The sequence below is a fragment of the Pipistrellus hanaki genome (assembly GCF_964339955.1).
Source record: "Pipistrellus hanaki genome assembly, chromosome: X".
NCBI lineage: Eukaryota > Metazoa > Chordata > Mammalia > Chiroptera > Vespertilionidae > Pipistrellus > Pipistrellus hanaki.
This window is the reverse complement of record NC_140524.1, coordinates 64,618,329-64,642,458: the sequence shown is the minus strand read 5'-3', so window position 1 is coordinate 64,642,458 and position 24,130 is coordinate 64,618,329. Positions and strand designations below refer to the sequence as shown.

At 44.7% G+C, this 24,130-nt stretch overlaps 1 protein-coding gene across 2 annotated transcripts; it reads right to left on the bottom strand.

Annotated features, from left to right (window-relative positions):
- Positions 1-975: 975 nt before the first annotated feature.
- On the bottom strand, positions 976-22,359 carry GPRASP3 (G protein-coupled receptor associated sorting protein family member 3). 2 transcript variants are annotated; one of them, XM_084869650.1, is made up of 5 exons: positions 22,261-22,359; positions 22,042-22,127; positions 4,916-5,013; positions 4,295-4,363; positions 976-3,982 (listed from the first exon to the last, which is right to left on the bottom strand). In XM_084869650.1, the coding sequence occupies exon 5, from the start codon at positions 3,683-3,685 to the stop codon at positions 2,042-2,044; it is 1,644 nt and encodes a 547-aa protein (XP_084725776.1). In that variant the 5' UTR covers positions 3,686-3,982; positions 4,295-4,363; positions 4,916-5,013; positions 22,042-22,127; positions 22,261-22,359; the 3' UTR covers positions 976-2,041. The 2 variants fall into 2 exon arrangements, with proteins under 2 accessions (XP_084725776.1, XP_084725777.1); XM_084869651.1 differs by lacking the exon at positions 4,295-4,363.
- Between the last annotated feature and the right edge of the window lie 1,771 nt (positions 22,360-24,130).

Sequence of the window (24,130 nt, the reverse complement as noted above, 5' to 3'; positions counted from 1 at the left end):
TGATCCTGGACACCCTTCAGGGCAAACCAGCCAGCCCTCACCCATGCAGCAGGCCTCTCCTATCTAATAAAAGAGTAATATGCAGATTGACCATCACTCCAACACACAATAGCTGCCCCCATGTGGTCAAAGATCCTGCTCCCATGTGGACACAAGATGGCCAGCAGGGAGGGCAGTTGGGAGGCACCAGGCCTGCAAGGGAGGGCAGTTGTGGGTGATCAATCCTGTAGGGGAGAGCAATTAGGGATGACCAGACCAGCAGAGGAGGGAAGTTGGGGGCAAACAGGCTGACAGGGAAGCAGTTAGACATCAATCAGGCTGGCATGGGAGTAGTTAGGGGGTGATCAGGCTGGCAGGCAGAAGCGGTTAGGGGCAATCAGGAAGGCAGGCAGGCGAGCAGTTGGGAGCCAGCAGTCCTGGGTTGTGAGAGGGATGTCCGACTGCCCGTTTAGGCCCGATGCCCTTCAGGTCTAAATGGGCAGACATCTCTTGAGGGGTCCCATATTGGAGAGGGTGCAGGCTGGGCTGATGGACACCCCCCCCCATGCATGAATTTCGTGCACTGGGCCTCTAATATTGTCATCAAGCAGATCAATGGTTGTCTGAGGACAAGGAGACAATGAATGGTAGGAGGGAGGGGACTACAAAGGAACTTTTCAGGGTAGTATGTTCACATATCTTGACTGTGGTGATTGTTTCATGTGTGTATACATATGTCAAAACTTATCAAATTGAATACTTTGAATATGTATGGGTTAATGTATGCCAATTATATCTCAATAAAAAGCATCTGGCAGGTATGTTTAATACTATAATTGAAAAAATAACTGGAAAAATGAAAAAGCAAGTTGCAGAACACTACAGCCTTATTTTTGCAAGAGAATTTGTGCATATTGTTTAAGAGTATATGTAATAAAAGATTAGGCAACATGCACCAACTGTTAACACACACACACAAATTGAGTGATTCAAAAATATGTTGCAGTAACATTTATTGACATGCAAAGATATTCACAATATACAGATAGTGGGGGGAAAGCAAGTTATAAAAATTAATTTACAGTATGATCTTGTGTTAAACTGTTTAAATGAATCTTTAAAACCAGTCTATGAGCCTTCAATGCCACCACCTAAAAAAGCGAGGACTGTAAGGTAGCATACTAAATGTTAGGTTTTTTAAAATAGAACCACCTCTATGGGAATCTAGGCAAAAAGTATTTAACCTCCTCAATTCTCATTGGAGATGATCCACAATGAGTTATATAAAAAAGAAATAACTACCAGTACCTAGACTCACAGGACCATTGCCAAAAGAGGGGGGAAAACTGTATAGTGCCAACACATTGCCTGACATAAGAGCAGGTACTCAGCAAATGTTTCCTCCTTATACCTACCTCCTTTCTCTTCTGTGAAATGACCTTGACATAAATGAAATAGCCTAACAATGAGTTATAAATGTAGTAGTGACATTTAAAAGTGAATCTTACATTTAACTAGGATTCAGGGCCATTTCTGGGTTGTAGAATATGCTATATGATGTAGGCAGAATAGGAGGAAAATGAACTCTTATATTAAACATAGAAACACCTACCTTCATGTTGAGAGCGAACATTTCACAATGAGAGTGTGCAAATGCAGTATGATCTGTTAATTATCTTTTTGTGTGTATATGCCTTACTTCTGCAAGTAAATTATAAATTAAGGCTTTTTTTTTGCCATTTGAAGCCACAAATGGATCTAAGCAGATGCTATTGAACAAGTTATCTTACTTAGGATGAACTGGTTCACTAATTTCTTAAGTAAAACATTGAAAAGTGCCCCATCTACACAAGATAAAAATCAACATTTTCAATTCATCATGTAATAATACTTGTTATCCAAAAAATGGTCTAGTTCAAACCTAGAGACTACCACAAATAAGTGTTAAAGATGCCATTTATAATGTGCACACTGTAACAAACAAAATATTATGCAAGGCTCTTTGAGAACAGTCAGCCTATCAGAATTTGGAGATTGTTGTGTGTTCTATTTCTGGTTCATTTTACAGTTTTTGAATAATGGCTTTAACTTCACGGAAAATGTCCATGAGTGTATTGTAATTAGAGTGATCGACAACTACAATTGTTCCCTTTCTGATATGCTCCTTTATGTTAATAAATATGGCCACAGTACTAACGAGATTGGCTTTTGCTTCTTTCTGGTTAAAGAGTAGTTTTAACGCTGCCAATGCCTTTATATCGATCATGTCTCTGGCTGCAACTGGGTTTTCAGACATATTCAAAAGTACTTTCAAAGCAAGATTTCTGGTTTTACGATTTCCCTGGGAAATCAAATAAAAAAGATCTGAAAGATAACAGGCAACAATATGGTGACGGTTCATATCAGTAGTCAGTTGCCCCAGTATTTTTAAGCCAGATTGCTGTCCAGGTGAGTTCAAGGGAAAACACATGGTTTCCTTACACATATGTTTAACATGTAATTCAACCCTGCGGAGTCTTTCATCCCCAGTAGGGTTATTCACAGTAATTTCAGCATTTTTTCTCGTATCAGAGGGAGGAAAAGTAAGCAAGCTTTCAACAAGTGTCACTATACCCACCTCATTAATGAAATCTTGGGCAAATGGATGAACCTTAACGACCCCCATTGCAATTTGAGCTACTTTATGAATGAGAGGATCAGTAGTTGACTCAAGTAAGACAACCAGTTGTTCAAATTCCTCAGAATTCATGTAACATTCCATTTTGCAAGGACAAGCAAATGGCTTAATCCCATTCATCTCCCTGATCTTGATTTGGCGTCTAATCTCCTCTATAGTCTGAATGCAAGGGTCAGTACCAAATGGGTGCTCCGGGAGAGGCTCTGAGCACGAGACTATGCTCTTAGAACCCTCTGGGTCCTCAGGCAAAACAGGAGCTTTTTCCTCAGGTGAGCCCAGGACAATATATTGCGACTTTGTCTCAGATGTGCTTTGAGATCTATATCCTAACACTGCTGGAGTTACGGCAGGAGCATTGGGCCAGATAGTTACCTCAGACCAGTCCTTGGGCCTATCTTTTTCATTGATTTCATCCACAAGCAGGGGCCTAACTATTCTGCTCACAGGTTTAGGATCAGGGTCAAAACTAGTTTCATCTCCATCCCAAAACCAGTTCCCAATAACATTATCTTCTTCCTCCTCTTCAGCCCCTGGCGTAGCTTTATAGCTAGCGCTGGCCACAGGCTTCAACTTCTCAGCACAGGATGGGGGACCAGTATCAGCTTTATCTTCATCCTTGGAACTGGAACTATTATTAGTCTCTTCTCTATTCCAGAACCTAGAACCAACATTGGTCTCTTCCCCCGCACAGGTATCAACACCAGCCTTATCTTTACACATGGACTTGGTCTTAGCACTGACCTTAGCCACAGAACGACACCGAGACACTTGAGTGGCCTCATTTTCAACTTTGGGAATGAAATTTGCTGGGGCTCTCTCTTTCTTCTCAATAACAATCTTCTTCTTAGACACTGCCTTCACCTCTGCCACTGCATTTGCCTTCACCTCTGTCTTGGCCATTGCTTTGGCCTGGGTCTTGGCTACAGGTTTGCCTATGTCAGTAGCTTTCCTGCCAAGAGCTTCCCTCTTTGTTTTACCTTCTACACCAGCCCTTTTTGCAGTTTTGCCCTTGTTTCTTTTCCCAGCCATGGTTAAAGCCCAGTTGTATGGAAAGCCCTAGAGTCTTGGCCTTGGTTCTCAAAGAGTCCCAGGTCAATATGTTGACACTTTCATGGGATCAGAGAAAACTTTGTAGCAAGAGTTAAGTCAACTGTCAATTCAGCAGTTACACTGTTCCCTTTCTGAACACAAAACTTCTGTCAATGATACAGACAGAGGGCAGAGGCACTCAGACTAAGGGAAGATGATGGTTCCTGAGTGCAGACTTGCTGAAAGTGGTAATCTTCCACCACTCCAAGGCCACCACAGTCACCGCTGGAGACGGACCTAAGATGGAAGAAGGCAATGGGCTTTAAGCCTTTTCCAACTGTGCTCATCTATGCAGACAGCCAAACAGGACATGAGAGAGTAGAGATGAACTGTTTGGTAGGAGAAGTAGGAGTTACCTCATTTTATCCCTTCCACATTCCTACTAACGCCCAACATCCTGTTCAGGCACTACCACACTCTTCTCTGCATTAAATAGGATCAGGGATGATGGGAAAGATTGCTGAAAGAGAGAGAGGCTACAAAATATCCAGTCCCTTTGGTATATACCACTATACTATCCAGGTCTATCCAGGTAGGTCTCACACCAACCTGCACTGATCTTCCTTTCTTGATTGCTTCCAGTGTTGATAAGCCCTACAGCTGAAATCACAGGCAAACCTATGGACAAAAACAGGAGGGACTGGAATTCAGTTTCAGTAGACAGACATACACTTTGGTGTCTAGACCCAACACCTAGGTATCTTTCCAGATCTGGGCTTTGGTTATACAGTTGGCCCTCGAACAATGCAAGGTTTGGGGCACTGAAGTTGGAAATCTATGGATAAAGTTGTCTCTCCACATACATAGATTCTCATCTACAGAGTTGAACCGTGAACAATGTAGGTTTGAATTGCAGTCAGTAGAACTCTGTGGATCAACTCAATTGTGGTAAACTGAAAAAAATCCTCATATAAGCAGACCCACACAGTTCAAACCCATGTTGTTCAAAGGTCAACTGCATGTTTCTGGCTTTGTCCTCCTCATGGTTTCCCTCCCCATTTCCTGGGTGTCCGTCAATTACCCTATAAGCACACTCCTGTCTCACCCCTCCCCCATTTCCTAAACATGAATGTGAGGGCACAGCTGTCTAGAATGCTGGAAGACAATGGCTCCATCTGTCTCACCCACTTCCCAACCCCAATCAATAGGGGTGCTCATGCTCACACTCACCTTGGATCCAAATGAACAATTTTGGTCTTCTTTCTTAATTAAATTCAAAGTTCAACAGCTACCTGCAGATTTCCACAGGAACAGATAAACGAATAAACCTACAGAGATAAACAGGCAGAGGAGAGAAAACAGAAGAGACTGAGATAGCCCAACACACCCATGACAAGTGTTACATGATTTTGTACATTCAAGGTCATGTTATATGTTTCCCATCTGTCTGTTCTTGCCCAATGATTCCTTATTCATTCCCCTAAAAACTGCAGTTTGTCTTATTACATACATCTCCAAACTCTGAAGTCAGCCATTTTCCCAGCAGAGGCCACACTTCTTTTCCCTGAACAAAAATATGAGGTGCAAGAGTGGGTAGTGAAAATAGGCAATGTATTTAGAAAGAAGGCAGGAGAGAGAATGGGGACTATTCTTTCAATAGGATCTTTGCATGCCCCAGCCCTTTCCTCTTTATGCACACATACTAGTGGATGCTATCTCATTCACCACCTATACCAGCCAGCCCCCAGTAGGGGACCTCAGGAGATACTCTCTTTCCCACCAAAGAACAGTCCTCTAGTTAGAGATGAGTCATGCCAAACAGAAAGAGGGAGAAGTTTTCTGCAAAACACCAGGAAAATGTTGACAATAGAAAAGTATCAGGTTAATGGACAAATACCTAGAATTCAGGTCCTAACACCTCCTTTTCAAGAATCAGGAAATAAGTAAATAAATCTCTCAGCACCCATGGTTCCTCAGGTGCCCAGCTTTTGTGAGACTGCCTCTGCACCAAAATGACAGAGGCTGTGAAGGGTTTATGGAGATGGAATTTAGTTTGAAATGAGCAGACTGACTTCATACATTAGAAATGGACTCTTCAGAAAACTGTCCCCTCTATTCTGAACCGCCATTCCCTCAATATATTAAAGTAGGCTGCGGTGTTGAGTAAACAGTTGCCAAATAAGAAAGGTGAATTAACAGCACTCTATTTGTTTATATGGACCCTTCCCCGTGAAAATCGATAGGCTTCTCAGCCTGTCATTTGGTTGAATTTAATTTGGTGCAAAATCTAAACACGGAAGGAAATAAAACTGCTGTATTAAGAGGCGGATAAACATCTCATTTTGGTGTATTCTTGATTTAACTAGAGTCTTGCTTTTGCTTAAAACTCCAGGCCTACCACGCAAACATGATGCTTTGGCATCAACGAGGCGCCTGTGGGAAGGGAAAGCACCCAGAACGCAGGGCCCCAAGAGGCCCCAGAGTAGCCTCAGCCATCGCCCCCGCCCCCGTGACCCCAGCCCCAGCCCCAGCTCCGGCCGTTCCCGCTCTGCCATTTCTCCCCCAGGACCCTCCCCGCAGCCCTCTCCCAGCAGACACCCCGAAGGAAGGCAGCGCGGGCGCCAGGAGAGCTGGCCAGGGAGCAGAGGCCGGGGAGCCGCTCCTGCCAGGGTCCCGGCGCAGCACCTCCCCAGGGACCGGCTCCCGCAGCCCGGGGCGCTGCCTCCTCCCGGGGTGCCAGGGTCCGGACTCGGGCTGAAAGCTGGTGGAGAGTGGGGACCCTCCGCCCCCACTTGCCTTTACAGGCTCAGGGCCCGGTGATCGTGCTCCCTCCTCTCACAGCTCCCCACTCAGATGCCCACAGCCTTCCGCCACCTTCCCAGCGCCCGGAGCTGCAGAGGCGGCCGCAGGCTGCAACAGAACCGCTGGCAGGAGGGTGTTGGGAAGGGGCGGAGGGATACGCGGGCGAATGGGCCGACGCCCCCCAGGCCCACCTAGTTCCGACCCGAGGGGGCGGGGCCGGCGGGGCGCCGGGGGAAAGCCGGCCGAGGGGCAGGTGGGCGCCACCCCCTACCTGGCGACCGCCCCGCTGCAGTGCCCCTCCGGGCGCTCCAATCTAGGGGGCGGGCGGGCGGGGTTTTTTTGGGGGGGGGCGGATGGGGAGGCCCACGGAGCTGCGCTGGCCGCAGCAGCGGAAGGATACCAGCCGCCCTTGGTCTGTGTGAATCCCCAGACTGCTCTGTCTGCCTCCCCCCTTCTCCCCCCTCCTCCAGCCATCCTTCCTGATGCTGAGGGGAGAGGAGGGGCTGTGGGGACTGCAGGCTGTGAGGGGGAGAGGAGAGCCAAACATATTTTAAATACCCTGATAATTACACAGGCTGAAATGGGGTGAATAGACCCTCAGCAAGAAGTTTTATATTAGGCTGATTAGCAGTTGAGCTGTGCTTAATGTTTGCTGCAGCTGGAGGTGCCAGTGTTCAGATTCCTCTCGTGTTCTCATTTTTGTCTTTCTTATCTTTGGGCTTTCCTAATTACTCCTTGCAGAATCTATGCACATCATAGCTCCTTTAGCTGTACCCCACTCCTATTATACTGGACACTTGTGACATGGTAAAAATGTGTGAAATGTTCTATAATCTTACAATTAAATTCTAGTCCTTTGTGAGCCTGGTTCCCTAGGCTGTGTCCCTCACAAATATTTCCTAGCTTCTTTCTCCCTCTTACATGAAAATTGAAGACTACCTTATGTTCACAGCAGCACAATTTACAATAGCTAAGATCTGGAAACAGCCTAGGTGTCCATCAGCAGATATCTGGATCAGAAAACTATGGTACATCTACACAATGGAATACTATGCTGCCATAAAAAGGAATTCTTATTATTTGCAGCAACCTGGATGGAATTGGCGAGCATTATGCTGAGTGAAATAAGCCAGTTAATGAAAGAAAAACACCACATGATCTTGAAATAGGATGAATTCAAATTCTAAGCAAGGTTATAGGCAGAACTTCCTTTTTTTTTTTATTAAAGAGCCAGCCCTATGTGCACTTAGTGGTTATCTCAATGCTGACCTTGAAAAAACAATGCTGTTCTATTCAATTAAAAAAAAAAAGTGCACCTGGCATGGTATTGAGATTGTGGGCATATCTGGTCTCTGGCCTGCAAGGTCAGACAGCTAAGTTTATCTTCATCATTCTTCAAATGGGCTAAAGCAAACTAGAAAGCAACATTTTATCTAGGAAGAACAGCAGAAAATTCCAAACAACAGTTTGTTGCAGAATGGGGGTTTTCCTTCTCAGAACCTTTTAAAAATAACTACCTGCCCTTAAAGTGGCGCAGTCGTGTGGAGACCACCTGCGTGTGGTGCTCTCGCGTCTGCCCTGGCCAGATATTTCAATAAATTCTTTGCCTGCTTTTTTAAATTAATCATCAGCCTCTGGTGGTCTTATTCTGAACCCAGGGTTCGACCCCACAACATTTGGAGGCCCCCAGCGAGATACCCGAAAGAGAGGAGAGAGGGACCCCCCAAAAGGGGCAGGAGGCTCTCCCTCACGCAAGAGGAGAGAGGGACTCCCCAGAGGGGCAGGAGGCTTGTCCTCCACAGGAGGCTCTCCCTCCTTTCGGGGACCTTAGCCGGAGAAGCCGCAAGGATTTATTGAAATTGGGGAGACCAGTCTCATAAGGTAAGGCGCCCAGGTTATGGTTGAGATCTCAAAAGGGTAAGAGTCCTTGGAGGGCTGGACGCGGCTTAACCTCCAGGCTCTGGCCGGAGGACACGACGGTGTCCTCGGCCCCAGGTGTCCAGACTGGTTGTTTTGTGTTTTTTCATGTTTGTGTCAGGCCTATTTGTTTTGTGTTTTGTGTTTTGGTCTCCGTCAAAATGGGTCAAGGTCTGTCAGTGTCTCTGTGTTCCCCTCTACAGTGTTTTTTGAAAATTTCCAGGACTTCAAGAAACGGGCGGACGACTACGGCTCTGATGTTAATGCTTTTGATTTAACCACTCTTTTCCCCAGGTCAACGCCGGTCTGTAGGATAACTTTCCCCTCACAGTTCCTAGAGTATTGATCTTGTTTCCTTTGTCCAACATGAGTGCCATTTCTGTTTTGCTGAAACATTGTAATAGTACTTGTTTACTGAAAGGGTATAAGTACAGACGTTTGTTTGATATTTTGTTTGTCTGCTTGGGTATAATTATTTGTTCATATAATTGTGAAAATCTGTGAAAAAGAAAAAAGAGAAAGAAAGAAACCTTTAATTTGTTTAAAGCTGAGTGCTCTGACGGTTAGCAAACCGCCCTGAGTGGCCACTGGGATTCCTTTTTCCCAGGGGTGCTTAGCTTTCCGTCAGAGGGGAATCGGCCCGCCTAACAGGATTTATATGTTTACTAATTTGAAGGTATGAAATTGTAACAATTGTGGTAAAAAAAAAATTAAAAGCAGACACCAAATTCTAAAGTTAACTGTTTACAAGAAGGAAGCTTGAGCTGGCAAAGTTGCCAAGTCTGTCCAGCAAGCTCAAAAAAAAAACACACACAAAAAAACCTAAGTGAATCTTATTTCTGCCACCACCCAGTCTTGATCAGTGGTGGAGGAACGGTCTCAGAACTGTTTGTTTCAATTGATCAATTTAAGTTTGATGTGATTAATGATTACAGTACATTGTAAAATCTTTAGAAGAAAAGGAAAATATTTTGAGGGCAACTTAGTCCTTATGTGTGTGTGTCAACTCTTAAGTTATAGTTTTAAAATCAGTAAGATTAATAATAGAAACACACGCAGAGGAGCTTTTCAGAAAGTTCAGGGAGTCTGATTACAGTGTAGGGGTCACCGGTTCCCCCACGGCACCTTCGCTAGCAAGAGGCAAGTGGAGGACCACCAGATGAAAACGCCCTGGTGGAAGCCACCTCCTTTGCCACCAAGGACCCGCGTGCTCCCTGCCACCACCCACCTCCAGGGGTTGTTTTGAGTAGCTGGAGGCGGCTGCGGTTAGGAGAGAAATTCCTTTGTGACCCCCTGCACCCCAATGAGACCCCAAAACCTCGGGTGACTGCTTGGACACTTTTCACCGTGTTCTGTTAGGAGGCTTAAAGGCGTAGTTAGAAATTCTTTCATTCCCCCTTTTCAAGCTTATCAGAATCTGAGATCCTCATCTGTAGGAAAAATGTGGCATTTTAAATTTCAAGCGGCTAGAGGCCTGGGAACAGGGTGCTGAGCCTGCTCCCTCTTCCCTCCGCTTTTTCTAAATATTTTTAAATAATGGGAGATTTGAGATATGGTTATACATTTTTGAAGGACATAGAAAGAAGGTTTAAAAGCTAATGTAAAATAGTAAGTTTTTGTGAAGGTTGTACATGGGATGAGAAGGAAACAGCAGAAGTAGAGGTCTAGAGAGAGAGGGAGAGAGGGAAAGAATGAGACAAAGACTTAAGAGACTCTGGGAGTCCAAGAGGAAAGGATTTAGACAGAAACAGAAACAAAGGGGGAGAATCCAAGATGGCTGCTCGGGTAGGCAACTAGCCGCAGCCGCACACAACAATTTCAATAAAATACAACTAAAATATAAAATGGACATTACCCAGAACTACAGGAAAGTCGACTGACTGGAAATCCTACAACAAGAAGCAAGGAGAAAACCAGAAGGAAGCGCGGAGGAGCTGTAAAAGCCTAAGGTACGGAGACACGCGGCGCGCGGAGAGGACGGAGCCGGAGAGGAGGGAGGCCGAGTGCCTGGCTGGCGTTCCCAAGCGGGAAGCAGAGAAAAGCTCCGATTGTGCTGGGCCCAGCTCCAACTGCTCTGAACCCCAATTCTAGGCCAGACCCTGGGGACCCAGGCTCACCCATAGGGAGCTGGGCTGTAAGGCGGAACCCCAGGGAACGGCGAGAGGAGGTCCCGGAGGCACGCACAGTGCGCACAGAGAAGGGCCCGCCGGCTGTGCTGCGGGATTGCCCTGACGGGAAGGAGACAGGGGCTCCAGACTGCTCTGAACGCCACCTCCAACTCCACTTCCAACTGAACTGAACCCCAATACCGGACTCATTGGGGGAGAGCATAGACAGTTTGGCAGCAGGTGAAAATCGAGGGCACCTTTCTCTCAGAGGCGCTTGCAGAAACAGAAACAAAGATTGGGAGAGAAAGTGATATGGGTGTATAAGTGTGAGTATGTATGTGAGAAAGGGAGGGAGAGAGACATAAGCAAGAGATGGGAAGGGACAGAGATTATAGAGGGAGAGAGACAGAAGGTGAGGCTGGAAGAGACAGAGATGGTCTGAAAGAAAGGGAGACTTAGACTCCAAAGGTTTTTAACTTAGAGGAAGAGGACTGTCAGGACCAGGGCTCCTTTCCATTAAGCCCCCACGGGTAACCTTACAAGTAGAGGGCAAACCTGTTAGTTTCCTGGTGGATACTGGGGCAGTCTATTCAGTCTTGACAGAGCCAATGGGACCTCTAAGAAGATATCAGTCCAAGGAGCCACCGGACAAACTGCCTATTTTCCTTGGACATCATCAAGAACTGTGGACCTAGGAAGAAACACGTACTGGGGGAACGCAGCCGCTGAACTGGACCAAAGTGGAACAACAGGCCTTTGAGGAGCTAAAGAAGTCTCTCGTCTCAGCACCTGCCCTAGCCTTGCCAGATGTCATGAAGCCCTTCCATCTCTACATGAGTGAGGTAAGGGGCATTGCCAAAGGGGTTCTCACTCAGACTCTAGGTCTCTGGAAGAGACCTGTTGCCTATCTGTCTAAGAGGCTAGACCCTGTGACAGAAGGGTGGCCAGTGTGTCTCCGGGCAGTGGCCACCACAGCACTACTGGTGAAGGAGGCAGACAGATAAGCAGACTCTGGGCCAAGCGCTAACCCTGACAACACCCTATGCCATTGAGGCCCTCTTTTGAGGTGCTCCAGAGAGATGGATGTCAAACACCAGAATCACACAGTGCCAAGCTCTTCTCCTGGACAAGCCCTGCATCCGGTTCCATAAGACACTGGCTATCAACCCTGCCAGCCTGCTTCCAGATGATCCAGAGGAACCCATTCATGACTACATAGAGATAACAGACGCAGTACTGACAGATGTCCTGCCGTCATCACCAGATGAGGTACTGTACACTGATGGGAGCAGTTACATCCAGGATGAGATCTGATATACAGGGGCAGCAGTAGTCACCATGGACCACACCATTTGGGCACAGTTCCTGAACTTTTTTTTTTTTTTTTTTTAAGTGTTCTTTAGTTTTCTTTTCTTTTTTTTAATTTAATATATATATTTTTAATTGATTTTGTACAGAGAGGAAGAGAGGGATAGAGAGTTAGAAACATCGATGAGAGAGAGTCATCGATCAGCTGCCTCTTGCACACCCCCTACGGGGGATATGCCCGCAACCAAGGTACATGCCCTTGACTGGAATCGAACCTGGGACCTTTTAGTCCCCAAGCCGACGCTCTATCCATTGAGCCAAACCGGTTTCGGCAGTTCCTGAACTTTTGGCCTTAATCCAGGCCCTTTGATGGGGACACAGTGCCATCCCCCGGGACAGAGGGTTACCAACTCCAGCCAGAAAGGAGAGGCCATCTGGCTCCAAAGGCAGTTGCAATAGTGCACTACAAAAGACATCAGAAAGGGGAGACAATTGAAGCCAGAGGAAATAGACCAAACTGCTAAGGAAGATGCCCAAAGACCAGTGGGGCCTTTACAAGTCTTAGTAACCCTGCCGGACCCCCACATCTACCAAACTAGAGGAGAAATTGGCTGAACAAAAGCAAGCCATCAAAGGACCAGGTGGTTGGTGGACCCTACCAGATGACAGACTGTTTGTCCCAGAGGCTCTAGGTCGGACGTTAGTTGCCCAGTTACACCAAGTTACCCACTTAGGTGTCACCAAGACTTCTAAACTTCTGTGAGGCAGATACTACGAAGCTTAAGTAAGGTATAATAAAAGCATAGTCACTAGAAGTACTGTCTGTGCACAGGTAAATGCTGAGGTAGGAGGGTCTCCCTAGGAATTCAGGCCCTAGAAAAATTCCCCGGGGGAGCATTGGGAAGTAGATTTCGCAGAGATTAAGCCACCAGCATTGAGGTACAAGTACATGCTAGTTTTTATAGACACCTTCTCAGGTTAGGTTAAAGCATAGGACAGAAACTGCCTCTATAATAGTCAAGAAATTACTCCAGGAGATTATACTTAAATTCAGATTCGGGCTGCCAGTAGTCATAGGATCAGATAACAGCCCAGCCTTTGTAGCAAGGTATCTCAAAGTATAGCTCAAGCCTTAGGATAGGCATGAGCAGGCCTCTAAAAAGTTTAATTAAATTTGTCCTAGAAAACGGTGAAAACTGGACCAACCTCCTGCCCTTCGCCCTCTTATGGGCCAGGTGTACCCTCTACCAGGAGAGGTTCTGCCCCCCTTTTTTTTGAGATCATACATGGTAGACCTCCCTCCATCCTTTCCAGAGTCAGGGAGAAACTGAAAGCTGGAATTCATAACCATTCCCTTGCTCAACTCCTTACAGGCTCTGCAGTTTACTCAGAGAGCCATGTATAAGCTTGTTCCAGATGCACTGCCAGTGCCCCCCGTGGACCCTGTACACCCCATCCAGCCCGGAGACTCTGTGTGGGTAAAGAAGTTCACTGTCCAAGAACTCACCCCAACCTGAAAGGGACGCTACACTGTTACCCTGAGCACGCCCACGGCTGTTGAAGTAGACGGCACCCAGACCTGGCTACACCACTCCCAGCTCCTGCACAGAAAATGGCCTGGATCCTGGTAACCAGCAGCCTCATCCGTGAGATCCCTAGCCTGGGCTCCACACAGGCCAGGAGGAGACTTGATGCCTGCAGGAGGGGAATTGAACTTCAGTGAGGACAGTACTGATGGGAACTGTAGTACTAGGGGTTTTGGTAACTGTAAAAACTTTTTTTTTTTTTGCTAGCCAGCAAGAAAGTCCGAGGCTAAGTAAAGCTAAATATATGAGCAGAAATTAGATCAACAAATAGACCAGGAGTTAAGTAACCTAGAGAAATCTATAGAAAAATTAGAAGAATCGATCAGATCCCTAACAGAAGTAGTTTTGCAGAACAGAAGAGGCTTAGATCTGTTGTTCCTAAAGCAAGGGGGACTTTGCCTAGCTCTAGGAGAAACCTGCTATTTCTACACCAATCATTCCAGGGTCATAAGGGAAAGCCTAAGTCAGTTGAGAAAGAAGCTAGCTGACAGAGAGGAAGCTCAGAAGACTGCAGGAAACTGGTATGAGAACTTGAACTTGTAGTCCCCTTGGTTCACCACCCTACTGACTGCCATAGCAGGCCCACTATTACTATTACTTATAGGCTTAATCTTTGGGCCATATCTTATAAAATGCTTGGTTAATTTTGTACAGGATAGAATATAGGCAGTGAAACTAATGGTCTTACATACTCAGTATTCTCCACTAGTAGATACTAGTAATGAATCTAAGGTTTAGATTCATTCCCAAAAGACCAGTAGGGAATGAAATAGGATGAATTCAAATTCTAAGCAAGGTTACAGGCAGAACTTCCTTTTTTTTTTATTAAAGAGCCAGCCCTATGTGCACTTAGTGGTTATCTCAATGCTGGCCTTGAAAAACAATGCTGTTCTATCCAATTTAAAAAAAATGCACCTGGCATGGTATTGAGATTGTGGGTATATCTGGTCTCTGGCCTGCAAGGTCAGACAGCTAAGTTTATCTTCATCAAAGTTCCTGACTTTTGTCATCAGTGAACACCTACTTCTTAAAACCAGTGGCCGAACTCATGTTTCCATGCGAAAGGAAAAGTGTAATTCTGAATGCCCTGCCTAATGATTGCTAGAGGTCTGACAACTGTGACTGGCTTCTGTTCTAGATATAAAAGGAAAGCCTTGGGCAGAAAACCTAAACCCTTACTTATCTAGGGGGGTTCAGAGATACATTAAATACTTGAGCTCATAGATAAGCCTGGGTTCAATTTGGAGTCATTGTGTGAAAATGCACCCTTATGAAATGTCCATAATATAAAGATATCAGAGGTTATCTGTGTTCAATTCAGAGGGCTGTACTGAGTTTGAGAAAAATAAATTCATAGTGTCAATAGAAAGTTTTGGTTAACTTTCCCCAGGCATACTGTACTAAGCGACACAGGTATAAAAACAGTTGGATATTTGGGATTTATCAAGAGCTTGGGTTTTGCTAGGACAGTGGAGCCAGGCACTATATGAGAAGGTAGAAGCATAGTAAAAATGATGGACTACAACTGACCTTTATGCTGAGTATAGAGAGCACCCGGGAAGGCACATGAGCATTTCTTTAATTGTTGGCAGAGCCACGTCCTGGAAACACGCTTTGCCAGAGGCAGGAGTGTTGTCAGCTAGACCTTCAGCCCAGGCACCAGGGGGTGGGCTTCATTATCTAAATCCAGCCAAGCACCAGAAATGAACTCCAGCCCACCCAGGAATGCACATAATCTCCTTTGTCTTGATCTTTAGTAAAACTTCCTGGTTTTTGCTGTATAAAATTAACATGCTGCTGCCAAAACCCGGTTTGGCTCAGTGAATAGAGCATCGGCCTGTGGACCAAAAGGTCCCGGGTTCGATTCCGGTCAAGGGCATGTACCTTGGTTGTGGGCACATCCCCAGTAGGGGGTGTGCAGGAGGCAGCTGATCGATGTTTCTCTCTCATTGATGTTTCTAACTCTCTATCCCTCTCTCTTCCTCTCTGTAAAAAATCAATAAAATATATTAAAAAAAATAAAAAATAAATAAACATGCTGTATTGGCTCTGGGTCACTGCTTCTCCATCAGCAGACAGCTGTCCCACCTGGCCCCAGCTTTTTCCTTCCAACTCTGTGTCTGTATCTTTCTTTCATTTTCTCAATCCCCAGCAGCCCCTACTCAGAAACAGAACCACTCTCTAGCCACACTGGACATGGAGAAGAGAGAAATATTTACAGTTGGAAGGAAAGAAAAGCTGGAATAGACTGATACATAGGAAGAAGGGGAAAAGGGACAGGAGGCCTAACTATACACAGGTTTGTATCTTTATGATGAATAGAGTACTTTGCTACAAGCTGTGAGACAGGCTAGTAAGTCAGAACAAGTAGAATACGGAAACTGAACAAACTGGCAGAGCAATTTATAGCAGATACAGAAGGTCATCTCCCTAGAGGTAACATCTAGGGTTTGGTTGTATTAGAACTCCAGGCCCAGAAAAGCAGCAAAACCAGGTAGGTGACACCAGAACAGCTACAATGACTAAGGACCCTGGCCTGACACTGACCAATCAGTGGAGACCATAACCCTGAAGGAGCACACCTAGAAAAGTGATGAGTATTCTGCTGAGACCTTCCCTAAGATTCCTGCCTTCAAGAAAGGAATAAAAGCTTCCAAAGGACCCAGCACTCACCCTCTTCCTCTGGGGAGCAGCCGGTGCCATTCCCTTTCCCCTCTTTTTCCCTCCCTTCTCCCTCCCACAGGCACACATCTCCTAAACTCTAAGGGACCCCATGAGACTTGCATCCAGGGCAGCAATGGGCAATGGCAGTTCATCCCCTGAACCTGACTCCAAGTCCCCCCTTTCTCTGACTTATTAGTAAGCCAAAGAAGACCAGCCTAGGCTCATTTCCCTAGCCCTTTATTATTTCACTGTCCCCAGATTTACTACTAATAAATGTGCTCTAAAATTCACCCTGGACTTGTGTTGCGAAATTTTTCCTGCATGAGGTCAAGAACCTACACACAGTGGGTCCGCCCTAGTCAGACCCTCTAAGGGCCAGGACCCCTTTCCAGTAACAAGGAAAATCTGATGTTGAAGATAGTGACAGCGATGATGGCAGCTTCTGGTGATAATCAGCACTACAGGGATATAGACATAGCATAGTGGGAATGCACACCAACTCCAGATTCAAACTACAAATGTTTGAATCTCAGCTCTTCTGCTAATCAACTCAGTGAGCTTGGCCAAGCTATTAACCAATCTGTGCCTCAGCTTCCTCATATGTAAAATGGGACAACAACAGTATATACTCCATAATTTTGTTTTGAGGACTAAATAAGGGAATACATTTAGAACCCTTAGAATAGTATCTGGTACAAATCAAGCACTCAATATATCAATACTACTATTATAAGTAACAAAAGGCTCAGGTGTTCCAGTCAGACAGATGAGTTTGATTCACACTTCCACAGTCCAAGTTTCTCCTCTATATTACCTCTATACGAATTCTATTTTATTCATTAAAAAAGACTCCAGCGGAAACCGGTTTGGCTCAGTGGCTAGAGCGTCGGCCTGCGGACTGAAAGGTCCCAAGTTCGATTCCAGTCAAGGGCATGTACCTTGGTTGCAGGCACATCCCCAGTAGGGGGTGTGCAGGAGGCAGCTGATCCGTGTTTCTCTCTCATCGATATTTCTAACTCTCTATCCCTCTCTCTTTCCTCTCTGTAAAAAATCAATAAAATATATTTAAAGAAAAGACTCCAGTACATAGCATAAAGAAACAAATGCTAAAATAGGGGCAAATAAAAAACTGTGCAGAGGAGTTACTTCCTACCAAGGGGTGAACAGTAAAGGTGAGAGTATCAGCAAGACTTCAAAAAGGATTAATATGTTTCCCTTTTTGTTTGTTTGTTTCTTTATGATGAATAGAGTTCTCTGGTACAAGCTGTGAGACAGGCTAGTAAGTCAGAACAAAGGATTGTGAGAGTAGTGATGATTGAGTGAACATTGGGGAAAGGCAGAGTGTAACTGGGTTGGGAAATAACAGCCCAGTGTGGCTTGAGTGCAGCAGGGTTTGGATTAGGGTAAGGCATCTGAGAGTGAGTAACTCCTCAACTGTGTCCTTATCTTATTCTAGTCCTGACCCTGACTTGGAAGAAAGTGTTGGGAGATGGAGTTGGAAAGGTGGAATTGTATGGAAAGGTGAGGGCCTTGAAACCCTGCATAGAGAACCTGGTAGTATTTTATAAATGAGATCTCATTGAAGGTTGCTCTTTTGAAACTGGGGACAGAGAGCGTCAGTGAGTGCTGAGTTCAACTGTGCTATAAGAAAATACCTTTCTTTCATTTATGACTGGAGAGAGGACAAATCCACTCTAAACTTATCTCCAGGAAGGTCAACTGACATTTTTTTAAAAATCCTCACCCGGGGATATGTTTTTCATTGATTCTAGAGAGACAAAGGGTGAAGGAGAAAGAGAGAGAGAAACAACAAAATGAGAGAAAAACACCGATCAGTTGCCTCACATAAGTGCCACAAATGGAACTGAACCAAAACCTGGGTATGTGGCCTGACCAGAATCGAACCCGTGACCTTTTGGTATACAGAACAAGACTCTAACCACTGTGCACATCAGTCAGGGCTCCAATGACATTTGAATGGACCCTTATTTATCTTATTACATGAGAACCACGTAATATTTATCCAGAAAGAGGGCAGAAACCAAAGGGCCATGTGAGTGGTGAGGTTTTTACTTCAACTATACCCCAGAAAAATTGAGGGATGATTCTGGCCAAGGAGTGATCAGAATATAATCATCTTCATTCTTGGACACACACACACACTACTTACCCTGCTCTTTGACTGAGACTAAAAAATTCTACAGGCGTGAATAGCTTAAGTATCTGCTTCCCATGAAAGTAGGACTAAGAGGTATCTAGCAAGACCACAATGTGAAGCTCCCCAAAATTTATTTATTTATTTATTTATTTAAATATATTTTATTGATTTTTTACAGGAGAAAGAGAGATGGATAGAGAGTTAGAAACATCACTGAGAGAGAATCATCAATCAGCTGCCTCTTGCACACCCCCTATTGGGGATGTGCCCGTAACCAAGGTACATGCCCTTGACCGGAATCGAACCCGGGACCTTTCAGTCCACAGGCTGACGCTCTATCCACTGAGCTAAACCGGTTTCGGCAAAGCTCCCAAAAATTTAAACGCATTGCCCTCAATAGGAATTCTAGGCTGAGAGAATTCTGATAAGAAGAAAAAATTATATGCCGAAACCGGTTTGGCTCAGTGGATAGAACGTCAGCCTGTGGACTGAAAGGTCCCAGGTTCGATTCCGGTCAGGGGCATGTACATTGGTTGCGGGCACATCCCCGGAGGGGGGTGTGCAGGAGGCAGCTAGTCGATGTTTCTCTCTCATCAATGTTTCTAGCTCTCTATCTCTCTCCCTTCATCTCTGTAAAAAAAAAAAAAATCAATAAAATGTATTTTTTTAAAAAGAGGAAAAAATTATAGAGAACTTTAAAAATTATGCAGGCATGTGTCACAAAAACATATGCTGCCCCCCCCTAATATATTCTGCTGGGCTCTGCCTCCTTCATTTTAACTTATTTATGTATGATGCATAGGATCAGAGGTAGGTTTACAGATATTAATCCAGCAGTGGCTGCTAAGAGAATGACACTTGTTCTGACATCAATTCTTTGACACCAACTACCCGGAGTTAGCATTAGACTCCACAGATTTAAGGTAGTCCTTAACTTAATACTGCCTGCATTTCAGATAAGATGCCAGTTACAAGTCTTGGGGACAATAACCAATGCTTCTGATTCAGGGGTTCCCATGATCCTTTCAGGTTTGATAATTTACTAGAAAAGCAAAAATTACTAAAAGTACTATATTTCACATTATAGTTTTATTATAAAGGCTACACACAAGACAAGGTCTGGAAGGATCTGAGACACGTGGCTTCCATGCCCTCTTCCCATAGGTTCAGGGCAAACCACCCTCCCTGAGTATCAGTGTGTTTGCCAACCAGGAAACTACACAAAGCCCTGAATTTTCACTGGGGATTCTTTATACATGAATGATTAAATCAATGGCCACCCAATTGAGCTCAAATCCAGCCCTCCTTCCCTCTGTGGTCTAAGGTTCTCACCTCTAATCATGTGGTTGGTCCTTCTGGTGACCAGCCCACATCCTAAAGCTATCTAAGGGCCCACCATAAGTCAGTTCATTGGTAAAACAAAGACACCCCTATCACTCAAGAATTCCCTAAGGTTTTTTGAAGGTCTGTGCTAGGAACCAGAGACAAAGTTTAGCTATATTCTTTCCATACCACACTATTTTTGAGGTAGTCTCTTTTGTCAAAATCTATAACCACACACACATAGACCAGAGACAACAGAACTTAAGCCAAAAGACCATAATCTGAACATTGGCTCCAATACTTACCTTACCAGCACTATATTGCTGGAGAGTGGAGAAAAGAGAATAACAAAGGAGGCAGGGATAAGAGAGGAGGAGTCAATCCTAGGCCTCAGGCTCTGTAACTTTACCCCACAAGTCCACTGCTCAATCCAAGCTTTTAAATGTAAGCATGAGGGCCTGAAGTAGTATACAGCATAGTTTCCACTCTACTAGTATACTGAGAATAAAAATAAGGATATGAGTAGCTTTAGGGAAATTAATTGCTTGCTAGTGACACTTTCCTAAACTGCCTTGGCATGTATCCTAGGGGCATCAGGGGTTCCTCATGACCCCCTCAGATTTGGTAATATTCTGTTAGAAAGAAGACAAGAACTTATCAAGGGCTGCCACCTAAAATGAGACCAAAGGAACAAGTCCTAAAAACTGGGCAGACAGCAAAACACACGGAACAGAGCAAAACGTCTGTAGAGGGGAATCTACAGGACCATCCATAGAGCAGTTTCTGCAACTGTTTCCCAGAAAGATCCTACTCTGAAGCCCAGGACTAAAAAGTAAGGGAACCTCAAATGGAATAGCCACTTTTGTATTCCCAGGTGGGAGGGAGATACTACTCAAGGCTGAGATCCAGATATTCTCTTGGGAGTTTAAAGCTGGGCAGTATCTCAAAGAGAAATCCTCTGCCAAAGGTCTCAGCATGTAGGTTCCCTTCTCCTGAATCTGTCTCCAAACCCCCTTCTCTAGAGTTGTTCAAACTGGGATTCAGCTGAAACCGGTTTGGCTAAGTGGATAGAGCGTCAGCCTGCAGACTAAAGGGTCCCGGGTTCGATTCCAGTCGAGGGCATGTACCTCGGTTGTGGGCACATCCCCAGTAGGGGGCGTGCAAGAGGCAGCTGATCAATGATTCTCTCATGGATGTTTCTAACTCTCTCTCTCCCTTCTTCTCTGTAAAAAATCAATAAAATGTATTCTAAAAAAAACAAAACAAAACAAATTGGGATTCATTCCTCTCTTGTATCTCCAGGGCACTGGAGCCTCGGAGCATAAGGCAGATATTAACCCCCCTCCCCTTCTTCTCTTCCATCCTCTGTCAGTTTTTAAAAAAGATATTTTATTGATTTTTTACAGAGAGGGAGAGGGAGAGCTAGAAACATCGATGAGAGAGAGAGACATCAACCAGCTGCCTCCTGCACACCCCCCACTGGGGATGTGCCTGCAACCAAGATACATGCCCTTGACCGGAATCGAACCTGGGACCTTTCAGTCCTCAGGCCGACACTCTATCCATTGAGCCAAACCGGCTTCGGCTCCCCACTCTCTCAATTTTGAGCTGGTCTTAGCAATCCCCATCCTCTGGAAAAGAAAAAATAGAGTAAGTGGCAAATAGGTTTGAGGACAGGGCTGTAGCTCAGGGCTCCTATCCTCACGCCTGCTTTTCCAGAGCCAGCACCACTGGTATATATGAGTTGCATGTTCACACAATGTCACTTCACAGTTTCCAAACTCTAGGCTCCCCTGAGCTAACTTCCTCCATGCATCTACCTCCCTCACCCACATGGAAACACAGAATCACACAACACTGGGAAGGGAGCCTGGGGGTAAGGAGACAGGTGTTCAGAAGGGGAGGGTCTCAGGCACTTCCTCTACAGGATGTAGTTCAGTGGTTCCCAACCTTTGTTTGGCCATGCCCCACCTAAGCATCTCTAAAATCCTGATGCCCGCCCCGTGACATATAACTCTTGTTATACAAAAAGTGAACTTCTATTCTCATGTAGGAAGCCTAAAAGGCCATTAACTTGGTCTAAATAAGATTCCCAAGAACATGGCATCCATGAAAGAGGAAAATAAAAGGAAGGACAGTTGAAGTACTGAGGAAGAAATCACTATGAAATTGTTAAAAAAAATAATAATATGAAAAATAGCAAATACAGCTTCAAAACATATAATAGAGAACTGAAATGCATAAATATGTCACAATATATATGTATATGCTGTATGTGAGGCCCCTAGAACCATAAGAAATGCAAAAAAATTCATTGTTAATAACTCATTCTCGAATTGCCCCCCTTAAAAATCAAACTGCCCCTCTCCTGTGGGGTGTGTGCCCCACGCTGGGAACCACTGATCTAGTCTCAGCCACCACCTCCTATAGATGCCATTTCCCAGTCTCGATCCCACCGTTTGAGTTCCTATCTCCTCTGCAAGGACCCACCTTCTGAGTTCGTAACTCCTCTGCAAGCGACCACCGCTTCTCTCCACTTGTGCCTCCCGCGGGATGACTTCGTGCCTCTTGAGCTCCTGGACGAAAGACAGACCCAGCAAAGACGCTCGCAATTGCCCTCTAGCAACAAATTGTTTCTGGTCTTCTGCAACTAGGTTTCAGGCTAACGCGGCACGGAGAAACAGCCACCCACCCACCATAACATCCTACCAGTCCTCCCACAGCAGTCAGTCAATCCTCAGCCTTCCGGACTTTTCGGTGGGATTCACCTCTAGGTCCGCCCAACAGCGATCGCGGTCACATGATCACCGTCAGCCCATGTGACCATGCAGTCCCTGTCTGCAGCAGCCCTCTGAAGGACAGGAGAGCAGAATCTCCTGCCTCTGAGTTTGAGCTGCTGGCTATGGAACCTGAAGCTCCTGAGGATGGTGAAGATAGCTAAAGGAAGGCTTGGATTTGGAGCCAAAGCTTCAAGCCCGAGGCCCCGTTCTTGTTCTGTGGGAGCCCAGGGCTGGCGAGGAACACTGGATGAGTTTAGTAAGGTGACCAGACGTCCCGCTTTTGGCGGGACAGTCCCGATTTTTAGCAATTTGTCCCGCGTCCCGCGGTGTTTTAAAAAAGTCCAAAAGATTTAAAAGAATCTTTAAAAAAAAAAAATCAGGACTTTTTAAAAACGCCGTGGGATGCGGGATAAATTGTTAAAAATTGGGACTGTCCCGCCAAAAGCAGGACGTCTGGTCACCTTAGAGACAAAGTGACTTTGCTTATTATTTCTAAAATTCAGGGTGACATGTTAAAACACACACAAGATCTTTCCTAAAAAATATTGCAAGGCAAACGAAACATTCAAACTCCAATTTCCACCATCAGGATGATCGCTGTTAACACTGCCATTTTTCCCTATTCTATAAACCAGTCATTTTCAACCAGTGTGCTGTAAGAATTTTTAATACATGCAGTAGCTGGCTATTTAGTCAGGGGCCCTTAGATTGTCAAATTAAAAAATTACATCAGCCAACACAACAATAGCTGACCTGTGTGAATGAATCACAATTATACGTGTGTGTGTGTGTGTGTGTGTGTGTGTGTCAAACTGGCAAAAAAATAGGTATTTTCGGTGTGTTGCAAACTTTTAGTCATTAGTTTATGTGTGCCGTGAGATGAAGAAGTTTGAAAATTGCTGCCATAAATCTTGCATATTAGAAGGGGGGAGTACGTTGCACTGTCAGAAAAATTATATAAAACTTGGGTAAAGAAAACATAGGTTACTGGATATCATTTTAGTGCAGTACTGAGCTTTACTTTCTATTGATTAAGCAAGCTTTCAATTCTATGAAGCTGATTCTAACTTGTAGATATTTTGTCTAATAGATATGGAAATGTTTTCTGTTCAGTGGAACAGATAACCTCAATGTCTAAAATTTATTGCCCTTATATTAACCAATTTTGTATTTAACCCAGCAATGATATCCTAGCAATTATTTTCCATGTACGTATGAAATTCAACATACTATATTGTTTTTGTTATATTGTATACACTTACCTCCAACAATTTTCATAATATTAGAAGTTCACTGTGTTGAAAAATATTTCACGTTCATTTTTAATTTGAGTCATAATTTAACCTTTTCAAAAATTAACATTATCCCAAGACAGAACAAAAAGAACATTTCAACTGAAACCGGTTTGGCTCAATGGATAGAGCGTCGGCTTGGGGACTGAAGGGTCGCGCTTCGATTCCGGTCAAGGGCATGTACCTTGGTTGTGGGCATATCCCCAGTAGGGGGTGTGCAAGAGGCAGCTGATCGATGACTCTCTCTCATCGATGTTTCTAGCTCTATATCGCTCTCCCTTCCTCTCTGTACAAAATCAATAAAATATATTTTTTAAAAAATAACATTTCCATCACGTCTAAAAAATAATAAAATGTATGTCGCGATTCCCTCTCCAAACCATTCTTATTGCTGACTTCTGAAATTTCTTTTTTTTTAATGTTTTTATTGATTTTTTTACAGAGAGGAAGGGAGAGGGATAGAGAGCCAGAAACATCGATGAGAGAGAAACATCAATCAGCTGCCTC

What these genes read in the sequence shown, in the direction of transcription:
- GPRASP3 (XM_084869650.1), bottom strand. Translation starts at nt 3,685, where the DNA reads ATGGCTGGGAAAAGAAACAAGGGCAAAACTGCAAAAAGGGCTGGTGTA.